Genomic DNA, 19,946 nt, shown 5'->3' with positions numbered 1-19,946 from the left:
CCATCGACTGCCCCTATGTTGGTAAAAGTGTCCTCAACCTAACTACCAACCCACTCACCAAAGCCTCATTTCATGTGGTTTTCTTTTTTGCTTCTTGAACTGCCTTGTTACATAATGTTGCTCTGTGGTGTCACACAGCTGCCAAGTCCCATTTCAGAAGGTGAAGCCACGCGTGTCTTATACCTTTGGGGAAAGCATGTACCAAGGTGAAATCCAAAAAAATCAACAGGGCCTGACTCCAGACTCCAGGCAGGTGTTTGCTCTTTGTTGTTGTTGTTTGTTCATTTTTAATAGAAGGAGGAAAAAAAAAGCAGGAAGGCATCCCATTTTGCTGTGTTATATAACACAGTGTCTCCCCCCCACACCCCACCCCCGCCATTGTTACTTATAAGGATTTGATAAAGAAAGGGTAGTTGTCTCTCTTAGGGAAGCTATCATTTTAAAAATAAATGTACCACATCCTTTAAAAATGATTACCCTGAGAGAGAGAGCACAAACACTAATTTCTTAAGCTGACTTAAAAACAAAAACTAAGCTAAACTACCGTTTAAAAGTCAGACCCAGGCACCCCCGCCAGCCCCAGCAGTGATTGCATCCTCCATCCGAGGCTCCCCAGATAGAATGCTAACTAAGACCCAACCCTTGCCCTCAGCAACCTGCTTGTTATTTGACCTTGGGCAGATTGCTTCATCTCTTTAAACCTCTGGTTCTCCATCAGAGAAACAGAATTCCTGGTGTGTATAGGTACATGGTAGCTACTGTTTTTGTTATCACAAATTACCCTTAAGTGGATATTTTTTTAAATTCACACAAGCCTGTTTCTTGCCCAGTTGCAGAGGTCACGATGCAGTTGAGAACCCCGGCATGATTGTTGTGCTAAAGAAAGCTCTTGCTGCTTTCTTAGCTCCCAGGCACAGTTAGATGTTATGTAAGAGCAGTGCATTTTCACGCACCACAGCATTCAGTGAAAGCCGCTGTATTGCTTTGACTCCCTTCAAAGTAGTCAATGTTTCATTTGGTATGTTTAATTCAAATAGTTCTAGCAAGATTACATAAAATGTAATAATAATAAGAGAAACTTGGCTACTCAGGCAAATTAAATAATTAAAAGAAAACATTAAAAATTATAGATACTTTTGGAATTCTCTGGTGGCACAGTGGGTTAAGGACCAAGGTTGTCACTGCTGTGGCACGGGTTCAATCCCTGGCCCAAGAACTTCTTATGCTCAAGCGTAGCCAAAGAGGGAAAAAAAAAAAAAAACTTTAGATATTTTAAAATATGAGTTTGTTTTTATGCTCAAGCGTAGCCAAAGAGGGAAAAAAAAAAAAAACTTTAGATATTTTAAAATATGAGTTTGTTTTTTTTCTAAGGTAGTCTTGATGTGGTGACTTATCGATTGTAGAGTTTCAGAGAGTTGCTTTCTACATAGAAATGAAAGATGTGATATAATAATAGACTGAATGTTGCCAAGATCATACACAAGCAGTGAATCCTGAGGTGTGAATTGATAATGTAATTAACACTGTAAAAGGAACTTTATAATATGTAATAAAATTACTGATTCAAGACCTACGGGGATATAGTGATAAGAGTTAACCCATCAGTCCTGGCCACCAGACCAGATGTCTTGCCGTTTGATAAACTGAAGGGTAGAAATGGCCAGCACTCCTGCTGAAAGTGAACGGCCAGCACTTCCTTTCCTTCAGAGGACATGGACAAATCCAAGCCCTGTGGTCTTCATTTGATTCATATTTGAGAATACAAGATGAAACAACAAAAAAAAATAGATTTAGTATAAAATATGGAGTTAAACTACGTGATCTTTAAGTTTCAACAGCTCTAAAATTCTCTGATTAAATTACATTGACAGGCATTAGATTTGTTAATATAATTATTCTCTTTTCCATAGTTTACTGTTAAACTATATATGAAAAAATATTTTTAAAAACTAGTTATATTAACAGTCAGTGAAATGTCATACTCAAGGACCATGCCTACCCACCTCCTTTGGTATTTTCCTCACCAACCATCATAACACAACCTACCCCCTTGTTTTCTCCCTCCATTCTTCCATTCTCTGTCTCCATTATCTAGTAAAATGCCCTGAAGATGCTCAAGAATAAATGAGCACACGATGTGACATGGGGGATCTTTGTTGTGGGGGTGCTTTTGGTTATTGTTATTTTGAAACTGCCTTTCATGCAGCAAGAAGACACAAAAGACACATTTTTTTTAAATGAGCTTAAGATTTGTATTGTTACAAAATTTTAAAAATCAAATTCATGTGAGTCTTTAAAATGAAATAAAACCTAAAATATCATGTTTATCTTATTTGACTGGACAATCAATGTTCACATTTTAAGTGCTCAGAAGTTTGAATATTGTTTTGAATTAATAGTAATATAAAGAGTTTAAATGCATCATGACAAAATGGAAATGGTAACCTGGAATGTCTCATTAACCTTTAGCAATGATGTTACTCATCATTGCTTCTCCTTTGGATATAAACATGGAGTGTCCAATGTAAATATTTTAAAAGAGAAATGTTTTTCTCCGAGTAGGAGACTGTATTATAAGTTTCTACATTATACATGTATATGGATATATATATGTATAACTCACACAAAATTCCTGCTTCTTAATGTGGGTCACTTGCAAGAGAAAATAGAAATAAAGATCAGAGCATAGCAGGGGTTTTGTCAGTCTAGGTCAGTCAAACTTGTAGAGGGTGATGGAAAGAAAATAGGAGATTGGACAAGATCATCTGTAAGGTCCCTGTAGGCACTGTGTTTCTGTTGCTATCTGAGGTGCTGTGGGAGCCAAAACAATAACACCACATTACTCTGCTTTTCACTTCCGCCCCTGCTGGTAGTGAGGAGGGACCACAGAGACTCCCCATGTACTTCTCTCCAGGCCTACACAATGCCCCCCAGCTTTGTGCCCCTTTCAGCCTCAGTTCTGTCTATCCTGTAATGATAGCAGGAGAACAGCTTATGACACCTTAAATATAAATCTAGATCATTAAGGTCATTGGAAAGGTTACTGCCTAACATTAATAATCTAAGGAGAAATATTTCACAAGGTTTTTGTTGGTTTGCTCATAGTTGCTTATACATCTTCATAGCCATGTGTGGAACCAGAGAATTTTAAATGCTGTACTTAACTCAAGAGGAACTCATCATTTCATGGATTGGAAGAATTAGCATTGCAAATGTCTATACTACCCAATGTGATCTACATATTCAGCACAATTCCTATCAAAACCACAATGATGGCATTCTTTACAGAAGTGGAAAAAGCCATCCTAAAATTCATATGGAACCACAAAAGACCCCCAACAGCCAAAGCAATTTGAGCAAGAATAACAGCACTTGAAGGCACCACACTTAATGATTTCAAAATATATTACAAAGCTATAGCAATCAAAACAATATGGTGCCGGCATAAATACAGACCTTTAGACCAATGAAATGAAATACAAACTCCAGAAATAAATCCATGCTTCTACAGTCAGCTGAACTTCAACATAGGTTCCAAGAACACTAAATGGGGAAAGGACAGTCTCTTCAATAAATGAGGTTGGGAAAACTGGGTATCTATCCACAAAAGAATGAAATTGGCTCCTATCTTAAAACATTTATAAAAATCACTAAAAACAGACTAACGATTTAAGTATAAGCCCAGAAACCAAAAAACTAGTAGATGAACGCATACAGGAAAGGTTCTTGACATGGGTCTGGGCAGTAATGCAAAAACAGTACGAATAAGATTGTCTCAAACTAAGAACTTCTGCACAGTAAAGGAAACGGTCAACAGAGTGAAAAGGCAACCTGTGGAATAAGAGAAAATACTTGCAAAGCATGTATCTGATAAGGGACTATAGAGAGGGAATTCATATAATTCAAAATAAAAAAATAATAATAATAATAACTTGATTTAAAAATGAACAATGACCTGAACAGACCGTTCTCAAAAGAAGACATCTAGATAGCTGAAGGGTGTGTGAAATAGTGCTCAGCATCACCATCACTAATCGTCAGGGAGACGCAAATCAAAACCGCAGTGAACTGTCACCTCACCCCTTTTAGAATGGCTATTGCCAAAAAGACAAAAGATAACCAGTGTAGGTGAGGATATGGAGACAAGGGAACCTTGGCACACTGTTTGTGGGAATGTAAATTGGTACAGCCATCATGGAAAACATTATGGAGGTTCCTTTAAAAATGAAACCTACATTATGATTCAGCAGTGGTTGCCCTTTCCCTCTGTTGATTGTCGGCTATACAGAAGATTTATCATTAGATGTAGTCTCATTTGTCTGTTTTTGCTTTTGTTGCTTTCAAATTTGGAGAGCGATTTGGCAGTTTGTATTTCTTACTTGGAGACTTTTGGTGGAATTTATTAAGTGTGCTTTTTTATGCAAATAAAAAACAAAATATTAGAGAGTAAATTAAAATTTGGGGAGAGATAAGCAGGTTTGACTCTCTCACTAGGAGTCCATTAATGGAACTTATTAAATGTACAGTTTCTTTTACGAAATTAAAACCCAGAAGTTCTGGTTATGGCTCAATGGTAACGAGCCCAACTAGCATCCATGATGATGTGGGTTTGATCCTTGGGCTCACTCAGTGGGTTAGGGATCTGGCATTGCCCTGAGCTGTGTGGTGTGGCTCGGATCTGGCATTGTTGTGGCTAGCAGCTGTAGCTCCGATTCATCCCCTAGCCTGGGAACTTCCATATGCCATGGGTCTGACCCTAAAAAGCAAAAAAAAAGAGAGAGAGAGAGAGAGAGAGAGAGAGGGAGGAAGGAAGGAAGAAGAAAATAAAACCCAACCAATTTAAAAATAAAACAAAACCTGAGGCCAGCCTTTAAGATGTTAGACTTGACATTTTTAAACACCTTAAGGAGAAGCCTGGCTCTATCTCTCTTGTCAGAACCTATCATAATTCTTACTTTCAACCAGTATCCTAATTTGAGACCCTGAGCCAGACGAATGCATCTAATATGGTATTGATTATTTCCAGCAAGTATGTCTGTCATACTGACTTAATGTTTTAGAAAATTTGGCTTCTCCAAAATTTATCCCAAAGTAAAGGACCAGCCTGGCACGTGACCGCCAACACAGTAACAAGTTAAGGATATAAATAAATCCGTAGGAGGAAGACACAATTTGAAAAAGTCATCTTTTCCCAAATTCTCTTCTTTTTGTGCTCTCTGATTGTGTCCACTCAGTAATCTAACCTCCAAGAATTTGGGACATGTTAGTACTTTAAAGGCAACTTATACAGTCACTTGTATCGTACATCCATTCTCCTCTTGCACATTTAACTGAGAATTAAGTCTTAATTATACTCTGCTTGTTTTTTAAGTTAATAGAAGAGATAATTAAGATAATAGGAAATAATATTTCATATCTCCATTTTTCAAAACCTTGTTTAATTGACAAATTATACTTCTATGCTTCATCTTCTCTGTGACCCACTGCACTAACCTTTCTCAGAGGACAAGAGTCTTACTTAAAAGTGAAGCCATTATTGTGACTTTAATAAAATGGTCAAGCCTATGTCTGAGGAATATATATGTCATAACATCTTCACTTATTGTCTATATTGTCAGGTTTCCTGTATCTCAGCACAATTATTATCATTATTAACCTAGCACTCAATATTCGTATGTAATAGCATGTGACATGAAAATATCACTGCCTTTGTCAGAGAGTCCAAAGAGCAGATAAGAATGAGAGATACGCATATAGACCAAAGGCAGTGGAATATAAATCTAGGAAGGGTCTTTTTTAAGTGAAGAGAACACATGATTGATTTTTCTTTCTTAAATATTCTACCATCGCAATGTTGGTATCTGAGAAACCACTAACAGATTGTTTTCCTGATAAATAACATAATGATAGCTTTTATTTTTTATGCTTACTAACCTCTCATCTTAAATTATCTTAAGATTCTTCTGGCTACAAAATAGGAAAAGCTAGAAAGAAAGGGGGAACTAGCCCAGTGGGGTTAACACATCTGAAGGTCATGATCCACTGCTTATTTCCTACATTTTTTTATGGGGGAGGCGGGGAACCAAGGCAGAATTAGGTGTGTTCTTTTACACTTGATCTTAGCCAAAAGGCCGAGAAGTGATGGCGTGTTCTTTTAAAGTGTTATCCAGACATAAAAGTTAAAAAGAAAAGAATATTTTCATTTTTAGATCATGGGAGCCAGAGGATTCTTGACATATTAAGTGAAACCTTCCAGTCTGTTGTAGTAGAGATGACGTTTTAGTTGTGTGACTGCATTTGTCGAAATCAGGCCTAAAATGTCCGGCTCAGTCTTTCTCTTTTGTAGAACTCCCTTTGTTTGGAGTTCTAGCCCTAACATGTTCCATACTCTGGTTGCAGCTGAGGCTCTGCTTTAGGCTTGCACAGTGTGTTCATAAAGAGACGGTCCATCTAGGAGGCATGTGATTTTGCTTTGATGATGGTTGCTATTACAGCTCATTACTCCACAATTGTATGACATTGCTTCAGTGTGTCTTTAAAAATCCATTTGGAACCCATGCCTGGTATTTACCATTTGATGGAACAGATGGGAGACTTTCCATTGCAAGTGGCGGAAAACCTAACCCTTGCTCACTAAGGCAAAAAGGGAAATTATTGGCTCACATGGTAGGAAAAGTCCAGTGTTGGTGGAACGTCTCCCTTGCCCCAGGGACCTAAAATGCTACCAGAACCCTGTCTCGCAGCTCTGTCTTCGTTTTTAGGCTCCCTCTGGTGACAAGAAGGCTGGCAGAAGCTCCAGCTCCGTATATTTTCAGATACTAGTCAGCTGCAGAAAGAGACTGAGCAAAGGGTCGAGGCCTGGCAGGCATTCACCCAATTATCTGATAGGCCCATCTCTGAACCAGGAGCTCTGGTTCAGGAGAATGGAATGTGCCAGTTGGCTTAGATCTAGGTCACATACTCCTCCCTTGGAGGAGAAGGTCAGCTCCGCACAGTTCACATGGATTAAGGACTGTTATCCCAAAAGAAGACATTTATTCTGTGTGGCTCAAAAATAAGGAATGCCTACTACAACATTAAATGACCAAATGAAATCACCATTTACAAGATCGTAGTGCACAACCTACTGGCACAACAAGGTAACACTTTGCTGAGAGAAGCGTGCTTGTAGAGCATGAGGACAAAAGAATCCTGAAGCAGTCCGGCCCTATATCAGGGTCACTGAGAATTGCTGATGAAGTTAACATCCTTTGACACATGTTGAAATTGAAGCTGAGAGGACTTGCAGGTTCTAGCTCCACAAAAGATCAGTTTTAGAAACAAGAATATAAGCTGAACTTCCACTTTCAGCCATGATGGAAGACATAGATATACCTTCCCATCTAATACAACTAGCAAACCATAAAAATATATAAAACAACAGTGAGATATTGAACAATGGGGTTCTGTTATGCCTAAAGAAGGAACACAAACAAGATGCATCTTTTTTTTTTCTCCTGTCTTTTTTATGGCTGCACCTGTGGCATAGGAAGGTTCCTATGCTAGGGGTCAAATCAGAGGCATAGCCACTGGCCTACACCACAGCTCACAGCAACACCAGATCCCTAACCCACTGAGCGAGGCCAGGGATCGAACCTGTGTCCTCATGGATACTAGTCAGATATATTTCCACTGAGCCATGATGGGAACTAAGATGAGTCTTAAGATTGTTCTCACTTACTGCCCGGAGGCAGTTTCCAGGCCGCAGTGATGGAAGGCGAATGCACAGAACAACTGTTTGAAGCTGTAGTTACCAAAAATTGTGTAAATTTGATGAAAATCCATAGATCCAAGAAGTGCTGTGAACTCTAAAGAGAAGAAGATATAAAAATACCACCAGGGCACAACATCATAAGCAAATTGCCTAAAATCCAGTCTAAAGGAAAAAACTGGAAGAGCAGCTAGATAGAGGCAAAAAGAAAACCAGGTTATAGAAGTTTTCTTCCTAAAGTGGTTCTTTATCTCAACCTGAGAGGTGAAGTTATTCTTCTTTCACATACGATAAAATATATAAAAGATGTCTGTGGAGTTCCCCTCGTGGTTCAGTGTTTAATGAACCCAACTAGTATCCATGAGGACGTGGGTTCAGTGTCTGGCCTTGCTCAGTGGGTTAAGTATCCGGTGTTGCCATGAGCTATGGTGTAGGTCACAGACACAGCTTGGATCTGGCGTTGCTGTGGCTGTGGTGTAGGCTGGCAGCTGTAGCTCCTATTAGACCCCTAGCCAGGGAACCTCCATATGCTGTGGGTGTGGCCCTAAAAAAAGGCAAAACAAAACAAAACAAAAAAATATGTATATAAAAGATGTCTATAGGATCTAGAAAGTAAATGTGTTTGGTTTCTCTTGAATTTCATTTTCACATTCCAGCTTCATAATGCGTTTATAGTGTTATGGCTTTATAGGACTTTAACTGTGCACATTTATATACAGGAATATGCATTTTTAAAAGAGGAGAAATTATTTTTATACTGCTTTTAAGATTAACATCTTTAAGTAAAGTTTATTCCACTATAGGAAAAATATGTCAATAGAAGAAACAGATTATTTTCCTTTGTCACTGGTACTCTTACCTGTCTTACACAAAGTTTTTTAAAAAGCAGCAAGGCGTAGTTCCCATCATGGCTCAGTGGAAACGAATCCAACTGGGAACCATGAGGTTGCAGGTTCAATCCCTGGCCTCGCTCAGGGGGTTAATGATCCGGCGTTGCCATGAGCTGTGGTGTAGGTCCCAGATGCGGCTCAGATCCTGTGTTGTGTGGCTGTGGCTGTGGCGTAGGTGGATGGCTACAGCTCCAATTGACCCCTAGCCTGGGAACTTCCATATGCCGCAAGTGCGGCCCTAAAAAGGAAAAAAAAAAAAAGGCAGCAGGGGAAATGGGGAGAATACATATTAAATACAGATGAGTAAAGAATGACAGCAAAATTCTCATCAATCACACAAGACAATGGAATAACATCTTCAAAGCACTCAACAACAACAACAAAAATATAACCTAGAATTCTATATGCAGCAAAAATATCTTTCAAAAATGAAGATAAAACTAAAATATTTGTTTTTTAAACAAAGAAAAACTTGAGGTTCATTCATCACCAAGGGACCTAAACTAGGAAGCTCGTCAGATGGAAGGAAAATGATGCCTGATGGAAATTTATTTATTTGTTTGTTTATTTGTCTTTTTAGGGCCGCACCCGAGGCATATGGAGGTTCCCAGGCTAGGGGTCTACTTGGAGCTACAGCTGCCGGCCTGTGTCACAGCGGCAGCAACGCCAGATCCAAGCTGCGTCTGCACATTTAGCTTTATACAAAACAATAAAGAATGCCAGAAATGGTAAACATATAGGTAAGTTTACCAAATAGGTAAAAATTGGGTTTTTTTCTTCATTGTAGTGTTTTTTAAAAATTAATTTACTGTTTAAAGCGAAAACAGTAATATATTACATAGTTTGTACAAGTAAAACAAATAACAATAGCAAAAAATATGGGGCAGGAGGAGTGGAAATATACTGTGGAAAGATACTTACACTATACATGAAGTGGCATAATACTGTTTGAATGTAGACTGATAGGTTAAAGATGTGTATTATAAGAAACCTTAGACTAAACTCTAAAAAATAAAATTGTTATAAGCTAATAGTGGAGACAAAATGGACTTACAAAAAGTATATAATTTATTCAAAAGTATGCAAGAAAGGGAGGAAAGAACAAATGGAATATATAGAAAACAAAAGTCAGATGAGAGCTTTAAACCCAGTCATACTGATAGTTATATTAAGTGGAAATAGACTAAACATTCCATTAAAAGACAGAGGTTGTTGTCAGATTGAATTTAAAAATCAAGATCCAACTATATTCTATGCACAAGAAACCCACTTTAAATATAAAGAGAAAAAGAAGTGAAAAGATATATAGACAACAATTCAAAGAAAATTAGAGTGGCTATATTTATACTGAACATAGTAGTTTCAGAACTAGAAATATTATTGGGAGTAAAAAGGGTACAATTGATCAAGAGGACATAATTTTAAAACATATGAACCTAATAACAGACATTCAAAATATGTAAAGCAACAACTGAAAAGTGAAATAGACAAATCCACAAATATAGACAGAGATCTCCACACTTGTCTTTCAGTGATAGGACAAATAGACAAACTGAATAGAAAATTAGTAAAGATTTAGAAAGCTTGAACAAAAGTATCAACCAATTTGACCTGATATTTGTGGAGTATTCTGCTTGGCAACAGCAGAATACACATCCTATTCAAGTGAACATGGAATATTTGCCATGATAGACAGTATTTTGAGCTGTAAAACAAGTGTCAATAAATGTGAAATGATTGAAATCATACAAAGCCTACCCTCTAACCACAAGAGAATTAAATTCAAAATCAATAGCAAATATTTGAAAATTTTCCCACATATTTAGATATTAAACAATCTGCCGAATAACTCATGAATTAAGAAATCACAAGGGACATCAGAAAATATTTTGAACTGAATAAACGGAAAAATACAGCATAAAATTTGTGGAATGTGGCTAAAGTAGTGCTTATAGTGAAATCTATACCATTAAATGCTTATTTTGGGAAAGAATAAAAAAGGTCATGTCAATTAGTTAGGCTTCCACCTTAGGAAACTAGAAAAAGAAGACCCAATTAAAGCAATAGAAAAACAATAGAGAAAATCTGGATCTTTTTTTTTTTTTGTCTTTTTGTCTTTTTGTCTTTTCAAGGCCACACCCACGGCACATGGAGGTTCCCAGGCTAGGAGTCTAATCAGAGCTGTTGCTGCTGGCCTACGCCATAGCTACAGCAATGCCAGATCCAAGCCACGTCTGTGATCTACACCAGAGCTCACAGCAACGAAAGATCCTTAACCCACTGAGCGAGGCCAGGGATCGAACCCTCAACCTCATGATTCCTGGTTGTATTCGTTTCTGCTGCGCCACGACAGGAACTCTTTTTTTTTTGGATCTCTTTTATTCATGCTTTAAAAAGGGTTTTAACTAATTTAATAATTTTGTGCACTTTAAGTTAAATTTTTTTTCCTGGTGTATTAGAGGAATGCTTTTTTCATATGTCTTAACAGTAAACTTCTTTAGATGACATTTTTAGAACCAAACCAAAGAGAAATTGAAACCTGGTTTTGTGGAAATGTTGATATTTGTACAGACATGGCTTGCCTTTGAGGAATTGTGGAAAATCAGATAATGTGGATTCGTCTGAGGCTTTTTTGTGTCTCATTGTTCAGCTTACATATCTAAAATGTGGTATAGAGATTATCTGTCACTCACTTGTGGATTGTACAGTGGTTTTTATTGCACAACAAAGTTCATTCATTTATTTTCCTATTACACCTTCATAATTTTTGGAGTGTTGATTAATTGATTACTTAATACATTAATCCAAATAATGAAACTAAACTTTCAAAGTAGAAGTGTTTTAAGTATGGCATTTGACATTATTCATCTTTAACCATGATTCAGTTTAGAGGCAAAGCTTTCATTAGAGCTCCTGTGGAAAGAAATTTGCCTCTAAAACTTGAAAAATGTCTAAACATTAAATTATAGGCTTTTTTAATACCTTAAACACCCATAGTTTGGAATGGAAAGTGTTTTTAAATTACTGGTGATATTTATTGTTATGTCACCTATTGTACAAACTGTACCTTGGAATGTGATAAATAAAATAAATGCCTTGAGTACTTTGGTGTTTCCTCTGCCTGATTCCTGGATTTCAAGTTGATAGCTCTGTGTAGGGGCCACTCTTGCAGTTTGGAACAGAACGCTGACACCAAAAACTCTGTGTATGAAGCATTAATATGGTTGTATGATTCTAAAGCAGTTCACTTGTCTGCATTACATGAACTCTGCTGTAATTTCAGCGATATTTCTCCCTCCCTGGGCTAGTGTTGATGGGGATAGGCAGATGGTGAAGGAACCCATCAAGAAATTTGAACTTCGTTAATAAAGCCTTATATAGGGTTAAGGTGAATGGATTGTGTGAGTAGAATTGGTAGTTCATTATGTTACATGCTTACTTAAAGTATCATTTTCTGTACCAATGAATAAACCCAGTTTTATGTTTTTCACATGGAATTAGAACTAAATTAGAAATATTGCCCTAGTCGTTGCCCTGTTAGTAAAGTAAAACCAGTGTTGTCATAGCCTGACCGTGTCATATCAGCTCTCTCCTCTAAGTGATTTCTCATATGTAAAGGGACACCACTTCTTCGTGATAGGACGCGTGTATGTCCAGCAGGCTTTTATGGTATCTCCCTCAATTTTGAACAGTTTTTTCTCCCTCCTGAAACATTAGGTCACTGAGTTCTCTGTCATTTGTCATCCTTTTCACAGTGATAACTTCTGACAGTACACACAGTGCTTGTGTGGTGAGGGTGTGCCTCACAGCCCCTGAATGATCACGTGTAGTGGCCAGTTGTAGAAACTGGTAGCATCTCGGCCCCTTCGCCAGCTGTCCACTGCCCCCACGCACACGGAACGCCCCTGATTCTGTGCTGCTGCCCAGAGGGGCTGTCCCTCCTCTGTTTCAGCAAGGGCTCTGAGCATTCCCTGCCCTCCCTCCTGTGGGCACCACCTCACACATCCATTCCATCAAGACCAGATGAGAAGGTCAGTGCTTCTGGCCTAACTGTACCCAAACTCCAGTATTTGTTACGGATTTTTCCTGAAGACTTTTAAGAAGGTATTTATTGCCTTGATACTAAAGATACTCCTATTTTTCAGTTCCCCTTCCCCACCTTTTTTTTTTTTTTTTTTGCAAGCAACCTCTATACAATTTTATGTATGTGTTGCTAATGGCCACAACCAATGTTCTGCATTCTCTTCTCCTCACATGGGATAAATCAAAATACACTTTTTAACTGAAGAGGTCAGATTAGGACCAAAATTCTAAATTCCAAATCTTTTGGATCAAAATTAAGCCATCTTGGCGAGACTAAAATTGGTTACATAAAAGAGTACATTCTGGTTGCCCTAAAGATAAAAGTGGGAAAAAGAGAGAGAGAAAGCCTTTCCTGCCCAGCTGCCTGCCTACCTACATTCCTTTCATTTTGATTTTGATCATCTGTTCTCTCCCTTCATTGCCCAGTACCATGCTGGAGAACTGACTCATCAGCGCCTCCCAAATGAAGAGCAGCAGCTGAAATGTCATTCCCACCTTCCCAAGCAAAATTTCCTTTCCCCTAATGTTCTTATCGCCTCCAACATAGTTTGCGTCTGCAGCAGGCTTTGCAGGCGTACTCCTTGGCTATTTACATTCATGCTTATTTCTAGAGGTAGTTATTATGGCTTGGAATAATGAAGATGCGCTGAATTTTTTTTTTTTTCTCTTCCCATAGCATAGAATTCTTTTCCACTGTTTCTGTTACTGGCATTCAGACTGAAGATGTGAATGTCAGACACATGAGAAGCAGACATGCTGGTTTTCTCATAGAAGCCAGGGTTTGGGCCAGTATCACAATAGGCCCAGTTGAGAATGGCTTCAGTTTTCACCTAGGTCAGTACCTAGAAGACACAGGACCCTTGGCTTGTGCCAGTGGGCCGTTCTGTAGCCCACCCGGCTCCCTCCCCATCTGTCCTTTTCAGCCTGCTTCTCACCAGTGCTGTCTCTGTGATGGACTCTGTTGGGGTCCATTAATTAATCCAGTCTTTCATCCCAGTGTTTAAGGTGTTTGAAGGGGCAGGAGGTATTCCCAGGTGAGAGCAGTCTCAGATGTCATGGTAATAAGGTTGTCTTTTTTTCTAGTTGCAAAAAAGAAGTCCTTAAAACAGGTTGTTCTCCTCTTTGTTCATGAAGGTATAATTCATGCTGTGCGCTCTGTCACTTTCATTTGTCAAGAGGTACCAAAAGTTTGGGAGGTGGCCTAGAAAAGAATGCCTGTGGCCAGCTTACAAGGTTGCTTTCTCAGAACCATCTCTGACCTGTCACTGTTACATACTGATGCTGATTGTTACCAAAACATTCCTCAAAGGAGTTGCTTTTTTTATAAAGTGATCAAGTGGTTTGCTTAAGTAACTCTAAGGAAGAAATAGTTCTGGTTGTAAAGGAATTGGTTATTTTCCCACCTTAGAAAAGCCAGTGTGTGTCCATAAGGTCATAGAGTAAACAGCAGAAACAGGTCGCTTCTCCTTCTAAGACACATCATTGGAGACTAGAGAATGTCATAGAATAACGCAAGATGCATCTAACACCTCCTTTCTCACAAAACCCCTGTCCCCTGATCTCAGCTACAGGATACACAGACAAGGAAAGACAAGGAACCAGAAGTTTGGTGGGTTTTGTTTGTTTTATTTCCTAATGCCTTCAGGAGGGAGAGAGATGACACATATTCTTGATTTACGTCCAGTACTAGTGAGCTTATCAGATTTCCATGTCCACAGCTAAGAATTGGATGAGAAAGGAAGAAGGGGATGAGGAAAAAGGAGAAAGAGCCGAGAGCCTTGGAGAACGAAGAAGAGACAGGAAAACTAAAATATGAACTTAGGAAAACAGAAAAATCTGGGGCAATCTAGAATAAAAATGACACATAGAAAATGTCACTTGGAGTTTCTGTCAGGGGTGTTCTGTTGTAAAGACATTAGTAATTTGGATGACCTGTGTGGATCTCGAAGAGTGTCTGTTACACTGTAGGACATTCCAGGGAAAAGTCTCGCTCTCTTATAATCCAGGGCTCGGGTCAAGCTCGGGCACGCTTTTGAACCCCTCCAGACCTCCTTTCTCACAGATCCCACTCTAGCTCTTAGCCTCCCCCGAAGCAGAAAGAACCCCAAGAGGCAACTTTTGACCTTTTAATTATTGTGTTTTGAATATCCATTGCATTGTGATTTAATCATTTGAGGCGGGTCATCAAAATGCAAACATATCTAATACATAAAATTGCCTGCGGGTGCCTCCTCTGCAGGACCAGCACCCTGTCTGTTTCCGTCGTGCCAGATAGAGCAGTGCAGGTGCAGAGCTATTTGAAGTTGTACAGTTTGTGCAGTTGACATTTTCAAGATATCTCTTACTAAACTGGTAAAATATATTAATATGAACATCACTGATAATGTAAAAATGCATAGAAAACAAAACATTTAGATAAAGCTCTAATATGATATAGTCACCTTTTAAAAAGAAAGTATTTTGTCACTTTTTTTTTCTTTTTTGGCCACGCCGTGGTATATGGAGTTCCTGGGCCAGGGATCAGATCTGAGCCACAGATAGAGCTGTGGCAATGTGAGATCTTTAACCCACTATGCCCGGCCAGGGCTCCAGAGACATCGCTGATCCCTTTGCACCACAAAGGGAACTCTTTTTTTTTTGTTTGTTTGTTTTGTTTTTTTGCTTTTTAGGGCCACACCCACAGCATACGGAAGTTCCCAGTCTGGGGGTTGAATCAGAGCTGTAGCTCCCGGCCTACACCACAGCCACAGACACATGGGATCCAAGCTTCGTCTGTGACCTACACCACAGCTCCTGGCAACACCAGATTCTTAACCCACTGAGCAAGGCCAGGGATCAAACCTGCAACCTCACGGATACTAGTCGGATTCATTTCCGCTGCGCCACAACAAGAACTCCCTGTCACCTTTTCTTTAATGCACTTGATACTGTTATAGTACAGCTGTGGTGTCATCTAGAAAGAAACCTGTTTTCAAGTCCAGCAGCCCTTCTCTGAATTTCTGGCCAGTTTCAATTCCTATTTCCTAGTTTTTCTAAACTCTTCATTTACTTAGTAACTGAACTTACTTCCTAACACACAGAAACTGGATCCTCGGGGATGAACTCCCTTGGCCTTCTGCCCCATCACTCCTGCCCTGCACAGTCATCCTCTACCCCTCACCCTTGGCCCTCCCAGCTCAGGGAAGGGAAGGAGGGGTGTATCTCTTATTCAAAGCGAATCCTTCTGCCCTGGATCCCATCTCCACTGGATGCCCTCAGGAACCTTATCCCTGAGTCACTTCTTCTTTCTCAGGAGTCTTCAGTCAACTATTTCCTCCTTCTGCTCTTCCCTCCCACCTACATCCACACCTGTTCTTGCACTTTTCTGCCATCACGAGGCCCTACACCCTAAGAACTAGCTCTGCTTCTTCCCCTCTCCTTCGCCTCTGATTCAGGTGGTCAGCAAGCCTTGTTGATGTTGCCCCCCCCTTTTTTTTGCTTTTTAGGGCCACACCAGTGGCATATGGAGGTTCCCAGGCTAGGGGTTGAATCGGAGCTGCAGCTACTAGAGCACAGCCACAGCAACTCGGGAACCAAGCCGAGTCTGCGACCTATACCACACCTCACAGCAATGCCGGATCCCTGACCCACTGAGCAAGGCCAGGGATTGAACCTGCATTCTCTTGGATCCTAATCAGATTGGTTTCCACTGCGCCACAACGGTAACTCCCTGCCCGCATTTTCTCAGTCACCACTGCCTAAGTCACTTCCACAACATCTACTACCCAGACTGCTGCTGCAGCGCCCTCCCTAGTGTGTCTTCCTCCACCCTGTGCCCTGGACTGTGTCACTTTCCTTAAAACCTTCAGCGCCTGGCATTGCTGGCTGAACAGGTATACATTTGAGGGTGTGGAAGGGGCCTGTCTGCCTCTCTGTCTCCTGCCACCCCAATCCCCCCACTCTCACCCACACTGAACTTCCTCACAAGTCTCTAAACACCAGTTTTTTTTCACTCCTGCATGTACTTTTGATTTCCTCGGAGCAGCCTTTCCTAACGCACCCCACTTCAACACACACACACACACACACCCGTTACGCCTGATCTACTCACCTGCTAACCCCTCTCATCCCAGAAGCCTCAGCTCACTCATCTTACCCAGCACTGCCCATCCCCAGCTTCCCTCCCATTTTGCAGACTCTTTCAGAAGCTTTTCACCTTGTATCCAACAGGGGAAACCTGTGGAGAATTCCTTGAGCCAATTTTTTTTTTTAATCTTTGTATATGTTATCACTTAATAAATGTTTGTGAATGGATAAAAATGATTAATTAGTGAAGTCTGTTGTTTTGATGGCCTCTAAGGGAATACAAAAGACAAAAAGGCTACAAAATTCAGTTTTTATAAATGCAGTCCAGTGCCGTGGAGTCATGAGGTCACAAAGCAAGCAAAATTTAATAACAAGTTTTAGATTCAAAAATTCAAAAAGGAATCCAGTTAAACTCTATTATACAGCTGCAAGTGTCATTAGCTTCTAGAGCTCCAAGGCCTACTTCTAGAACCATTTCCTGGAGAGCTATCTAACCTGTCTTACAAGCAGTTTAAAAAACAACAGCACCACTAAAACCAGCTCCAAATGGCAGGATGCCTTTATAAAAAGCTGTCCAAGAAGGAAATGTGTAAAGAACAATTTCCTAAAGATTGCATTCTGAGATATGTGTGGGATCCTTTGATTGAAGAGCATCGAGCCTGCTTGGGCAGTAAAACCCTGTCTTCAGCGTATGTAATATGAAGACATGTCCCATGGTTGGAAAGGCCACACTCACTACTGCTTTTGTGAAGGTGAAGAAGGGAATCGGCTTTATCACAACATCTCAACACTCGGTTCTTTCTGCCACAAGCCCTTCTCAGTGATTTACATACCAGTGTAACCTGAACACCGTCTATCATGACATAACTGGCAGGGACAAAACCAGGACTTCCTGCACACCTCGGTCGGATTTATTAACCTGACTAAAGGATACTGGATTATCCTGAGAATTTCCCTAAAAATAACTTCACAGTTCTAAAGCCATCTCATGATTATATAACTTTTAAAATATGAGTCAGTGCCCTGTACTTCACTCATTTTCCTCAGATGAAAGCAAGATTGCCTACTTTACCCAGTTTTATTCGCTGAGAGGAGCGCAGAAAAAAGACAAAAGAGATCACAGACTATCTGAATGTTGACCTTGGGCTCAGCTTCAGGAACGCCAGGAAACGCTTTCAGTTTACAAGCTCTGAATATCATTAACAATCCAGAAGCAACTGTGTCTGCATACCTGACACTTTTCCATAAAAGACAGAGAGGGGATTGTGGCCGTCTTTTCAACATCAACATGATGTTTGGTACTTGAGCTCACTTAGCAGCGACCAGAGTCACAAGTACATACGTGCTGGGAATGAACCCTGGGTTACCCCTGTGGCCGTATATGGATATTTTGGCCAGTAGTAGTATTTTGAATTATGATATACCATATATTTCATCAACTTGAATATGTGCCTTTTTTCCATTTTAACATCTCTGAAATTAGGATTAATCTTAGAATCAGTGGCATGTCCTCATTTAATTGGCATGGATTTTCTTAATGGAATATGTGTCTCTTGCATGCAGGGGAAGTCTTATGTTCAGTAGCATCTTAGGCTTACAAAAGTAGTTTTATATAGATCTTAAAAATCACTCGCTTTTGAAGACCTATTTAATACATAAATAGAACAGTAGTAAAAATGACAATCTTAGCTGTGAATTTCATTATTTGCAATAGCTGTTTTGGCAGATATTTATGTTGGAGTCAAAGCATTACACTTTGTGATTTTCACTCTCTTGTATTACTGTTTGCTGCTGGAGGAAATCATACATAAAAAGAAATTATCTCAAGTAAACATAATTTGATTCAGATCAGTAACTTCCTTGTTCCCTCTCCCTTTTCTTTTAATTTATCTCTTGAGTACATTTTTAGCCAATATATGCTCATAAGTCTTAAAGTGTTACTGATAATATTCAGGATTTTTCTTTCTTTTATTCTTTAATGTTTGGGGTTTGGATTTATCGCTTCTCTATGCTACCAATGTTTTTTTCATCTGGATAAGCCTAAATGGCTCCTCTTGCTTATCCGTAAAGTCTGTAGTTACCTTAGCATTTCTTCTTTGGGGGGTTCCTTTCTTAGGGATAAAAGAATCAATGCATTCTGGAGCTGGAAAGATGAATAAATAATCACTGTACCCAAACAGGATTTATCATTAACTGTAGCTTCTGCAGAGTCTAAAATATATTTATTTTCTTTGTTTACATAGTAAGTATCAGAGTTCACATCGTGGCACAGTGGAAACGAATCCAATTAGGAACCATGAGGTTGCGGGTTCGATCCCTGACCTCACTCAGTGGGTTAAGGATCCAGTGTTGCCGTGAACTGTGGTGTAGGTCACAGATGCAGCTCTGATCTGGCGTTGCTGCAGCTATGGCGTAGGCAGGCAGCTGTAGGTCTGATTACACCCCTAGCCAGGGAACCTCCATATGCCGTGGGTGCCCCCCTAAAAAGACAAAAAAAAAAAAAAACCATAGTAAGTATCAAATGGTTTTGAACAGAAATTGCCCTTTTTGATGATTCTATTGTGAGCAGTCCCTACATATCACCTTCAACACCTGCGGTCCTTACTGGTCACAGAGGCCAGAAGATGGGTCATCTGAAGACTCTGCGCTATGCCTGGTCCTCCTCCCGCGTGCCCTGGCATTCAGCATATGCCAGTACTTGTATAGTGCACTGATGAGACCGCTTACAGCTGGAGGGGGCCACCTGGAAAACTCCACTGTAGGAATTGTTCTCAAAAGTAAACTGCAGCATATTGGTTTGACTTATCACCATTTGTGAAACAAAGAGGAAATCAAGCTCTGAAAACAATGGTAACTGCTTGTCATTTCCACTCAACCAAGGTTTTTCTAAATGTAAAGCATATTGCGCCTCCTCAGTGCTGATGGGCTTGTGTGTAAGGGCTTTGATGGGAAATAACCTCCTCCCCCATGCCTTTCCTCTGGCCACTTTGTCACTACTCTTTTTCAGGTCCATACATTCAGAGGGCCACACTGGTGTGAATACTGTGCCAACTTCATGTGGGGGCTCATTGCTCAGGGAGTGAAATGTGCAGGTAAGAGCTCTTCCCTTTTCGCTCCGTTGAGTAAACTGAGGAGTTTCAGGAGTAACTTAGGGGAAA

At 39.8% G+C, this 19,946-nt stretch overlaps 1 protein-coding gene across 2 annotated transcripts in view; it reads left to right on the top strand.

Moving 5' to 3' along the window:
* The window catches only part of CHN1 (chimerin 1), a 197,261-nt gene that overhangs the window by 154,578 nt on the left and 22,737 nt on the right, over nucleotides 1-19,946 (top strand). For both annotated transcript variants that reach the window (XM_047772923.1, XM_047772924.1), the window contains one exon: nucleotides 19,796-19,880. In XM_047772923.1, the coding sequence (XP_047628879.1) occupies nucleotides 19,796-19,880 (85 nt within the window). The remainder of the gene's footprint in view (nucleotides 1-19,795; nucleotides 19,881-19,946) is intronic.

This window comes from Phacochoerus africanus, chromosome 3, assembly GCF_016906955.1.
Source record: "Phacochoerus africanus isolate WHEZ1 chromosome 3, ROS_Pafr_v1, whole genome shotgun sequence".
Lineage (NCBI taxonomy): Eukaryota > Metazoa > Chordata > Mammalia > Artiodactyla > Suidae > Phacochoerus > Phacochoerus africanus.
Note: the sequence above shows the minus strand (reverse complement) of the source record. Positions and strands in the feature narration are given on the sequence as shown.